We start from the raw sequence: 12,278 nt of genomic DNA on the forward strand, positions 1-12,278 counted from the left end.
CTATTTTTAAAAAATATTTTGGGGCCAGCAAGATGGCCCAGTGGGTAAAGGCACTTCCTGGGCAAGTCTGAAAACCTCAGTTCAATACCCAGGACCCACTTGGTAGAAGGAGAGAGGCAGCTCCCAGAAGTTTGCACATATGTACACACACACACACACACACACACACACACACACACACACACACACACACACACGCACACACACACACACACACAAACACGTCTTAAAAGTTCCATAAAAGAAACTTCGATGTCCCAAGAAGGCATAGCAGGAAAACAGTAGCTCTCCTTGAACTACTTTGTGTGTGCGTCCATCCTAAGTTGGTGTGATTTAGTAATAAGCAGAACCTCTTCTCTGCTTGTTAATGGCAATTTTATGGTCTCATTCTGCCAGGCATATAACGATGTTATAATATAAACAAGCCCACGGTGTAATGAATCATTTCAATCTTATTGTTTGTATGGTTTTACTACAAGTCTTGGGGGAAAAGCTATTTGAGTTCTGCATTTTAAAATTATGCTAATGTGATTACTCATTATGGTCCTGCTTACTCTTTATGATGGATGCAAGATGTTTAAGTTCCCAATAATAGTCATGATGGTCCTGATTAGTGCTGGAGACCCAATCAAGACATTGTTGATGAAGTTCGAATAACATATTTAAAAAGTTATATGTGACAGAATACTTGATTGCTTAGATAAGATTTTATAAACTAATAAAATGAATGTAAATTGAATTAACATATGTTTTTATTCTTCCACAAAATGTTAGCTGCTTTAAGATGCATTTTTGTCAGACTGTCCAGGTCATTGTTTTCACACCAAAAACCATAATAATGACAGTAAGTTGCTATTAATGCTAACTAGAGACGTCACATACATCCACATCAGCAACCAGGTGTTCTCAAAATCTAGGTTTCAGAATCGTTCATCTGCTCCTCTGTTTTGATGTTGTTTTGGTTAGGGAAATAAAAAAAAAAAAAAGGACGAGTGACATTTTGACTAATTATTGTGACCCAAAGCCAGATTGTTGCTGCTAGTTTCTTGCACAACCACCCAGCTCAGAGAAAGAAGTAGGGATCAGGAAGAACAGGGATGTGCCATTTTAGAATTTTAAAAGAGGTCAGTATATTGAAGATTTGGTAAGCAGTCCAAAAAAATAAAATCCGGGATGTGGTATAATATTCTTCCCACTTAGGAATTTAAAAAACCACTTTCAGATGTGGAATTCCATTTTAGAAGAACTCTAATGAAGAATAACCATCCATGTAAGAAGAAATTTATGGAAAATGAGGCTTTTTACTAAACAGTACAAATTTATCACAACTATGTAAATTCAAATGAGTTGGAAAAGTAAAGCTTCTTTGATTAACACCAAAAGTTAAAAATAAAAATTGGGGGCTGTGACGACAATTAACTTACAGGAGCCTCGGCAGCCAATTTGCATCTGCAAGTTCTTATCGGTTGCATAGTTCCAAGATTTTCTTGATGATAGAGCTATCCTGTTGGGGATGTTTTTTAAAAATGAATAGTTTAGGCCAATTGCCCTGCAATCTAGGATGCTATTCCATTTACAAAGAATGAGAAGGAATTTCATTTGTTTTGAGGATTGCACCCAGAGAGATAACCCCAGGGACAAGTTAGCATATTGTTGGTCTCTACTACACAAAGAGTTTTGTAATAGTTAAAAATTAAGTAAAATTCCAGTGGAATGTTTTCTGATCCCCTTGAGTCTCTTCAAGGACACATGAGGGTAGAGAGTGTGAGTACTCAGTTCCGGCCAGATTTTTTTTTTTTAACTTGAAGTTTCTCCACTACACAAAGACGAATTTCACCACAGACCTGTCAGTCTCGGGTGCCTCCCCCCATATTGCTGTGCTGAGGCATAAATGATGTTTCCTTTTGGCAGTGTTCTGTCTGAGTGGGATCGATATGTTTGGAGTTGGAGTTCTGTTCATCTCTCCCCTCTTCCTCACTGTAAACATCTAATAACTGGTGAAAGTCTTCTCATCCCACCACCACCACATCATGTTTATCTTCACATCTCTTTTCTATTGCTACCCAATGACCTCCTCTGCAGATTCACACCTTTCCCTTCTCCTCACAGCCAGAACGTCTCTTCCGAATCACACATTTGACTGTGCCATACTCTTCCATTTGACTGGATGAGTCAAACCCATACAGAATACCTTCCCAATCAGACCCTACCATTCCTCAGCCTCATCTGCTGGTGTCCCTGATCCAAGCTCCCGGAATGTCATGCTCTGTGCACCTTAGACTTTAATCCTTAGTTTTCTTGACTGGGAAACTCTTTCTCATCCCGTAAGCCTCAGCTCACCTCCTTTTCAAAGCCTTTCTTGATTTCTCCAAACTCACAGGCTCTTTAACTTCCCTTATGTGATGTTTCCTTTTTAGCATCTGCTTCAAATTTTACTGTGGCCATTGACTAGGGCATCTCTCTTTTCTCCAAAACAGTATGAATTCTCAGAGAGCAGAAGTTGCCTGTCACCCATCCTTTTAATTGGAACCACCATTCTTGGTGTGGTCCTGAAACATGGGATAACCTTCTGGACTTCTTACGTCAGCATTTCATGGGGGTCTGTTCCTGACTTCTCCAGTAAGACACAAACAGAAGCCACAGTAGCATCCCAAAGACTCCCTTTCGCAATGGGAACACAGATAACAGTTTTCCCACCTTCCCTTGGTTTCTTCGGGCCTTTGGACTTCTTTACTCTGTACCTCCTCTCAGGTCACTAACACACATTGCATAATTGTATTTGGAAACACCTCTTTTTGTGAAATTTTCTTTCCCAAACTTCTTTTTTCCCCTTTTAAAGAGCTGTCATGTCAGACTGATGGGTCAAACGGGTATTGCATTTTGTTGTTTGTGTTTTTGAAACAGGGTCTGTCTAGTCCTGGCTGGCCTGGTACTTACTATGTAGACCAGTCTGGCCTTGAACTCAGACATCTGCCTGCCTCTGCCTCCTGAATGCGGTTTCCAAAACTGCTTTATCTTGTCTGCTCGCAGGTTCTATACTTTCTGGTGTTTGCTACCTCAACCAGAACTCATTCTCCTCATGGTTCCCGATTTGATTTTTGAGAATGTGCTAAACCTGCTTTAAAACAGAGATGTTTTTCATTGCCTCTCCCCTTATGATATCATCTATAATCATTTCTAAGAAAGCTTTAACTCAAGCAATTTGCAAATGTTAGGTCTTCTGACTCCATAAGCCTGGAAGGTTCAAAAGCAAAGTTGATGTTTAATTCTTTGATGTATTAATGTGTACATCCCTTGTCACTGCATTGTTTTCCTTTGAATTTTTCCATTCAGTAAAAATCCACGATCTTACTTCTAGTCAAATTCCGATGTTTATTATCTCTGATCACTTGGATATTTTATAGATTTTATCATCTTTCATTTGTTTCACGGTTTTACTTGAAGAGAATGTAGCAACGCTTGGTTATTCTTGCTCATCCACTCAACCGTTCCCACCCCTTTTCTAGCCGTAACATTTCCTATTTCCAATCCTCCCTGGGTTTGGAAAAAAAAAAATAGCTTGGCAATGGTTCACTAAGAATTGTAATTTAATCCTTTGGAGTAACAGGCTTTTCGTCTGCACTCCCTGCAATGAGCCGACGATCTGCCACACAATCAGCTCCTTAGAAAAGAACAATCAACCCCAAGGAAAAGAAAAGTGCTAGCAACACATAAGAATAGGAGGCCTTTTCTAAAATGTGTAAATCAAAATTAACCTTGAGAGAAAATGGCATCCTAATATGAATTATTGCTCCTTTTAAAAAAAAAGGATCAAGGCATTTTTGGCAAATGAATGCAAATGAGCCCGGCTGTCTGTGCTTTTGATCCTGACTGTGTAAACACAGGCTCATAACTAGGTAGTTTTATGTTTACGTTGGTGGGTCTCTAAAGTCGTGCTTACAGACCCAGGAACAATGCAACACTGAACAAAGAGCAAACACAGCCTCAGTTGTCCCCGCCCAAGGCCCTTGACCTCAGGAGTGTTTGTCAAGTCCTTTGGTGTCCCTGTGTTTTATGAAGCAGGTTGTTGTAAAATTGGGGAAAATCGAGATATACTCCTACTATGTCTGTAATGCTGTGCGCGTGTTTATTTAAATGAGTTTGACTGTTATGAAAACTCCTTCTTTTGAGACAATGAGAAGCCATCAACAATCTGCATAGTAATTTTTCACCTCATTTTCAGTCATTATCACTGTTCATAGCTATGGCTTTAACATCACAGAGAGTTCGCCAGGATTCCGTAGGTGTTTTAAGATTCATTAACATCACTATTATTACTACAAATTGCACCATTTACTTAGCACCAACAATCTGCTGAAGAAAGCAGGTTGGCCCCATTTTAAGTGGGAAAGGTGGGAATGAGCTCCAGACAAGGGTAGTGAGGGAAGGTGGCTTAGTGAGCAGCTGAGGAGGGGGTGGGGTGATTTCCAGAAGGACAAACACTTTGCAAGAATCCTCCTCTCCTTTCCTGTCCCAATCTGATCCATAGAAAGGGAACGGAGCCAATCAGTGCATATTTAAGATGAAAAATTTAGGGAAAATTGCCTGTGCCTATGGCATAAACAATTAATTTTGTTTGTTTGCAACGTCTATTGAAATTTGGAGCCTTTCAAGTTTGTCTGAGTCTCTCAAGCTGCTGTGTGAATTCTCAGGGGCCCCACTCTACCTGTCCAGCCCCTCTAGCAGAGTGGGCTATCCAGTTCTCGGAGGCTGGGTAGAGAAAGGTTGACAGTTTGACATCAGCCAAACAAATACTGTAACATAAGCATGCATTGCTTCCTGAGCAAACCATCACTAGGCTGGCCTTGAACTCCTGATGCAGTCAAAGATGACCTTGAACTTTCTGACTCCCCTGCCTCCACTTCCTAAATTCTGAGATTACAGGGTGTACTTTATATGTGCTTTAATCAAGGCTGGGAAGCAAAACCGGGGCTTCATGTATGAACTCTATGAATCAGGCTGCACCCCTAGCCCTCTAAATGTCAAGTTGGAAGTTGAGTGCTCATAGATGTGATTGTAAGTTTGAATTAGAAGCTTATAATTTTAATCCAAGAAAAAAATTTCTTCTTTGTTTTCCATAGAACTGGCAAAGCTTTAAGCAAAGCTTGATAAAGGCAGTGATTTGGAGGTGATATTTATGTTGCTTTTTTATATTTCCTAAGGTGGTTCTGAGAATTTTGAGGAGAGAAACAATTCCTACCCATTAAACTGAGGTTTGTATTTATTTGGAAACCATCTTATATTTGTGAGTGAAATCTGTAATCTGAATGACATTTTCAGCTCATGGGGAAATCTCAGTTTTATTTATATACGATATAATATGACGGCTGTTACTTTAAAAGACACAGGGATAAATACCTATTATCACTAGGGCCCGATTTAAACAAAGAGTAAATATTTGATCTTTACAAACTCTTTGGACTTCTGGTTATAACAATACTGAGGAGTAATGTTCAAAGATACTCCATATTTTAATAAGCCCAGGTTACCTATAACAAACAGCATGTTACTGCTCACAGCACCTTCCTTTTCTTCCAGGTGGCACAGAACTAAAACTGAGGAGAAAGGACAATTTGTTCCCCCTGAGATTCCAGTTTACCATGAAGCGGGAATATTATATAGAAAAGTCAGCAGGAAGAAAAATAACATAGTGGACAAATTTTAGAAGTAAATATAGAAAAGAGACTTGGTGGGCTTTTCAGAGAACAAAGTAAGCCACGAGATGTCATTACCCATTTACAGCTCTGGAATTTTTTCTTACTTGTAAACCTACACAGGCCAGAAAAAGGATTGCCAACAATCACAGTGACTGATACCATTTGTGCGGTTGTGACTGGCAAAGAGAGAAGATCTTCAGAGGACAGGGCATGTGGGCATGTGTGTGTGTGTGGGGGGTGAAGTACAAATATTGTGGCTTTTTTATTGTCTTTATGCAAAATAATATTTTCAGACCTTGGACCTGGGAGGCAATTTTCCATGGCCAATTTTGGTAGTTCTCACGGAATGACTGCACACCTGCCTTTGGTGAAACAGAAAGAAAAACTCTCTTGTTCAGTAAGGGAACATATGCAAATTGAAGGGTCAGACAAGCAGGACAGCTGGCCATACAGAATGTTTTACCATTCTGAAGGAGCACTTGACTGGAGGCCTTCGGAATCACCACCAAACTGGTCAAGTGTGTGGAGTAGCTTCAGGAGCCTTAGCTCAAATGTGAGAGCAAATGGCTTTTGGAGAAACAGTTAAACATGCTGGCCCAAGTCTAGACCTCAGTGACACTGAGAACGGAGACCTGAGCAAAGTTGAGGGAACCATTGACAAACTCATTAACCAAGTCATGAGGTGAAGTCTGACGCATGACTGGAAGTGTGTGATCTGTGCTCTTCCTATTTACTTCAATCTTTAATGTCAGACAATAAAGGATCTTTGCTTAAATTTCATGAAGATATGTCAGTAGCACACTTATTATATTTTTAGGGCACATCTTCAGTCAACGTTACATTAAATGAAGGCTCAGCCCTTATTTGAACAAAGAGGTGATTTTTTTCATCAGACAGGGACCGTACCAGGACTTAGAGGCACTGTTACCCATGGAAAGAATTCCTCTGGACTGCTTGTAGCTTCCATTTGCTCATCTGTGAAATGGGGTGAATAAGACCTGGCCTGCCCACTTCACGTGTGAACATTAAACCCATTTATGTGCCATGTAAGATGATATGTAAATGCAAAGGATTATTTTTATGGAATCAGAGCCCTGATGGCTATTGTTTATTCATAGACCTTACTGAAGTCCAAGGTCACCAGAGAGTTAAATGCAATTATAATTTGCTGACCCTTTCATCTATTTAGGTCAATAATCACATGTACCATTTATTTAAACAAGAAAACTCAGCTAATTGCCTTTCCAGGCTACCTCTTTATCCTTATTCAGGCTTGTTTTCATGTGCGTCACTTCATCAGGGAGGTCCCAGTGTTTATTAAAATGGGCTACTCTGGTGCTTATGTCCTAAAGCTAATCACAATGACAAGACAAAACAAACAAGATGTCCAAGCAATTTCAGAGACTGGATCCTCCTTAATTCTTGATTTACTGACCCAAACAAAACAAAACAAAAGACCATTTTAGGAAAAGAATCACACCCAACATTGCCTTTCTATGTTAGCTTTAAAATACAACGCAGTCATAACCTACAAGCAAGAACCAGCAGCCATGCCAAGGTTTCATTGTGCTTACAGAACATAACTGAATGCTGCAGCTTTTACTTTTCTCTTTTTAGAAAAAGCCATCATCAGTGTGTACCTCGTGTGCAGTGCCTGGAAGCTCTCGACCAGCAGAGGCTGGGAGGATGAGAGGCTTTGACTCTGGTTTCATATGCTTGCCATGGGGCGACTCATTTTTCTTGCTTTTTCCCTTACACATCTGTTCTTCTAAAAGGGTTGAGACTTAGTAACTGAATGCTTATAAAGAGGTGTTGACTTTTGGTTATAATAAACCTGTATTAGAACAATAACCCTGTATGATGTATTATTTCTTCCTTTTTCTGCAAGTGGCCTGAGAGGCCCAGGTTGTCATCAGGTAAGTGGGCATTTCCAGTTTTTTACAAGCCCAGGGTAAAAGGACTGCTAGGGATTTGGAGCCAGTTATTTGTTTTTGTTTTTCATTTCCAAAACAAGTACCCTTGACTTGTGACTCCCCATTCTCTATTTGGCTCTGAGATACTGGTTTCATGCTGAGTAATACCTCCAAAGATGACCTACTTTATTCAGTGTGTAAGCCTGGTAAAGATACTCACACAACTACCATCTATTGTGAAAAGAATTCCTGTCTCCTTTTAAAGAAGATTTATTTTTATTATTTTAAATTATGTGTGGAGGGGTATGTGAATTTGAGTGTAGGGGCTGGTGGAGGCCATGCACAGTAGGAGGTCATGGACATCAGGAGATCTTGGGCATCAGAAGATCATGGGTGGTAAGAGATCATGGGCAGTTGGAGGCCATGTGTGCTAGTTGATCATGGGCAACAGGAAGCCATGGGTAGTAGGAGATCATGGGCATCAGGAAGCCATGGGTGGTGGGAGATCATGGGCATTAGATCCCCCTGGAGCTAGAATGACAGGCATTTGTGAGTCCCCTGATGTGGGCATGCTAGGAACTAAGCTCTGGTCTTCTGCAAGAGTGGTATATTCTCTTTACCTCTGGGTCATATTACAGCTCTCCTATCTCCTTTATCAGTTTGAGTTTTCACTTATGTTTATAACTAACAACCATCAAGCAGCAACAAAACTCCTCAACTAAAACTGTTCTGCAAAAGACCATTCAACTTAATCTTTTTGTAACCACTTGTCCACTTCATGGTTTATTTTGCTATGAACAATTACATTCTAGATGACAAGGATTTACTGAGATGATTGTTGTAATGCTAATTATTAGCTAGCCAGTTTAACCGGCTAATATCTAATCTAAGCTTTGTTATTAATTGGCCAAGTAACCTAGAATAAGTTTCTATTTCCTTGTCTGTAAAGTCAGAATTAGGCCAATGATCTAGTAATTAAAAAGCATCTATAATCTTAGAGGGCAAATCTCAGAAGGCAGATAACCATGGGGACTATCTGAGACTCATTGAGCAAGGGTGCATTTGCTCTTTTGGGCCATTAGATGAAACATTTAGTACCAGAACCATGGCTTACTAATGTTGCTCCAAATGGCCCTAAAGAGTTAATGCATTTTTCATATACTTCTTATCTCCATGTAAACCAGCTGATTAGAGGGTGCTTTTGACAAGTCAACTTGCTTGACATAGGTAGACGTTTTACTCCCAGAATACTTGCCTCTTGGTTCATAAAAGAATCAAGGGCCAGACTCCCATGGCCTGCCCATAACACTGTGCACCACAGTGTACCTGGGATGATTTGCAAAACAGTGGTATTATGAACTGCTATAGTGGTGTTTCCACTACCACAGTCGTGGGCTCTGGTCTTGAAAGCTGTGCTGAATGGTGGTGCTGGAGTTACTTGACAACGGCTTGGTCTTCACCATTCTTTAGTAGTAGCTATAGGATGTGAACATCTGTCTACCACAAATCCTTTTCTCCATTTAGACAAATATTTAATGTGGAATTTCGTACATTTCAATGTTTGCTTTAATATGGGGTAGGATCTCCAGAAACCAGCCTGGTCGGGATCTAGGAGTATTAGATGACACTGATCAGATGGCCTAATTGTCACATAAAGTAGACCATTTTCAGTCCTTATTAAAAATGAAGCAGAACTTGATACTATTGGCCATGTCCACTTTTCTCCTCACTCTTCTCTGTTTCTACAATGTCCCCACCCCCTTGTTATCAGTCTCATTGACAACTCTTATTTGCTTGGTCTTTTCTGGGTTCTTGTTCTAGCCTTAGAGTTCCTCCTCGTTATTTTGTTGTTGTTGTTTATATGTGTTGTCCTCATTCATGCTTAGGTTATTTATTCATCGATTGATTTTTGAGACAGTATTACATAGCCCAAGGTAACCTCAAATGAACTAGGTAGCTAAGGCTGGCCTTGAATTCCTAATCCCCCTGCTTCCACCCCTAAATTTCTGGGGTTTCTGGTATATACCATTATGTACGACTTCCATGTTTATATACATTCTGACCTCTATTGGTACCCATGCTGGTACCTCAACTTCGATTGTTTTCTTCTTTAGTCCTAAAGTCTGATATTTGCCTAATGAGGAAACGACACTTGATCTTTTTCAATGGCTCAATCAACAAATACAGCTCCAGCCATCCTTTCATTGGACAGGCAGTGTCTGAATCTCAGATCTAGTAGGTGCCCACCACCACCACCACTACAGCACTCTTAATTCCACTGCAGCTCTCATTTCCTGTAACTCCTCATTTTAGTTTCTGTCCAATATCTGTTTTCCCCAGTCACGGAAGTACCTACTATGTGCTAGCCAGTTTTACACACCTTACCTCATTTTAATCATCACAACCACTATTAGTCTCTAGTATCCTCCAGAGTTTACAGATGGAACTAAACTAAACCACCAAGAAACTGAAGGCACACAGCTGTTTAGGGGTAAGTTATTACTATATATCAGACAGCCTGTATTCAGAGCCTATTCCCTATCCTATTCCTTCAGTGGAACGTTAATCCCCAGTAAGTACATGGGCCAAGCTGTGTACCTCTAGAGCCTAATGAGAAATTGGCATATGTTAATCAGCAGAGGACTGGCACACGAAGTGCTCAAATATTTGATATATTTCAGTTCATGGAGTGGCATATAGGCCACTCTATAATCTCACCTTGTAGTACGTTTGTTCTCTTTCCCAGGCCCAATCATCCAGCTGTATAAGAGTCCTCTGAGAAGGTCAGAGCGGTTCACAGCTCTGCCCCTTAGGTGTTAGTTAACTCTCATTTTTGTACATCTACTACTTCATGCACTCACACTCACTCATTTACCAAATTACTCAAAAGTGAGGCAGAGAAAACCACTGTGATAGACACATGGTAAAGGAACAAGGACAAAGGGGTCAAGACATTCTCCCAAGAAAATCTCTGTCATCTAAACATCAGAAAGGGGGGATTAGTAGCTAGTGTACATAAAGAACTAAAAACTTCAAATCCCAGAAATTAACAGACAGTTCTCAAATACAAAATAGAAACTGCCAGTCAGTGTATGAAACAGTGTTCATTATCCTTGACCATAAAAAAAAGCAAACCAAATTGCACTGAAATTCTATTTCAACCCAACAGAATAACCATAGTTAAGGAAAAACAAAAAACTTAGCAATAAATGTTGGGACGGATGACAGGGTGAAGCCCTTATATAATGCTAGTATGAATGTAGATTGGCCCAGTCACTATGGAAATCAGTATATATGTTCTTAAAAAAGGTGAAAAGAACTACACCATGATCTGTATATACCACTTCTTGGAATAAACCCAAAGGAATGTACATCAGTATACTACAAAGACACCTGCACACCCATGATTATTTTAGCACTATTCACAATATCCACATTGTGGAATCAACCCAGGATACAGAAGATATGGCATATATACACACTGGGGATTTATTCTGCCATAAACAAGAATGAAATTATTCTAGCAGGAAAATGGATGGGACTAGTGATCACAAATGAGTAATCATTAAGCCAGACGCAGACAAATAGCACATTTCCTCCCATATGAGGATCTCATATCATAGTTTATGAATATATTATGTATATATATGAATTTATATACATAGCATGAAAATAGAGGGGGATATTTAGGTACATGAGAAAGTGTCTTTATGAAACCACCACTGTATACAATCTATACTAATTTTGACAATTCTCCCAAGTGCAGCTACATGAAAACTGATGTAGTTTCACTTTTTTTGGAGTGTGTGCATCTACATGGCAAGTCCCCATCCTCCTTTCAAGGCTCTTTTAAATGTCCCCTCAATGCCCACACACCCCATGTCCAGCCCTGCAGACATTGCATTGTATGTTTTGACCCAGCCACCCCAGTCAGACTCTGAGATCTGCTTCCTGCTTTGTGTATCAGTCTCAGCACTGTTGGTTCTTGGTGGAAAGGACACAACCAATAAAGAGCTAGAGAATAAAATAACAGCATCTCTTGTTTAATTCATTGTACAATGCTATACCCAAAACAACAGAATTTGGGTTTCTGTTTACAATATAAATAACTTTTCCTTTATGTATAAATAAGGGAGATCAAGGGCCATCTAGCACTATTATATAATTTTATTTTAAACATAGGTATATAAAATGTGTTTTAAAAACATATAAACGTACAGATACATGCTCATACACATTCTTGACAATTTTGTGAATTTAGCTTGAGAAAATAAGAATTTATGTTACCAAGCATGTTCTCTTGTAGGCTCTGCACATCGGAAAGTACTGCTAGTATATTTTCTGAAAGAAAAAAAAATCTATTAATTCTTTCATCCATGGTCATATTATAGAAACAGCCCCCAGTCTTAAAAGCTACTGGTATACTTCAAGGGTGTGTGAAAAATCTATACATTTTGGACTAACATCAAAGTACACTTCTGTTTTATTACTGATTTTGGGGTTCCCGTGCCATTTGAAAGGGACCTTTGAAAACTGTAATGAGATGCAAACTTACACCAATGTCCTTCTCTACAGCTCTAACGCTTTGGTTGGGGCAGGAGTTGGTAAAGGCAGCTCCCTCTCATGCTGCTGCCAGAATGAGGGACTTTGTGTTGCCTCCTCCTTCTTC

The 12,278-nt window shown here is 39.7% G+C and overlaps 1 protein-coding gene across 1 annotated transcript in view; it reads right to left on the bottom strand.

The window, feature by feature from the left end:
* Window positions 1-11,758: 11,758 nt before the first annotated feature.
* Window positions 11,759-12,278, bottom strand: part of Umad1 (UBAP1-MVB12-associated (UMA) domain containing 1) — a 204,864-nt gene continuing 204,344 nt past the window's right edge. Inside the window, exon 5 of the mRNA XM_042272791.2 lies at window positions 11,759-11,950. Coding sequence (XP_042128725.1) covers window position 11,950 — 1 coding nt within the window. The 3' untranslated portion in view covers window positions 11,759-11,949. The remainder of the gene's footprint in view (window positions 11,951-12,278) is intronic.

This window comes from Peromyscus maniculatus, chromosome 3 (genome assembly GCF_049852395.1).
Source record: "Peromyscus maniculatus bairdii isolate BWxNUB_F1_BW_parent chromosome 3, HU_Pman_BW_mat_3.1, whole genome shotgun sequence".
Lineage (NCBI taxonomy): Eukaryota > Metazoa > Chordata > Mammalia > Rodentia > Cricetidae > Peromyscus > Peromyscus maniculatus.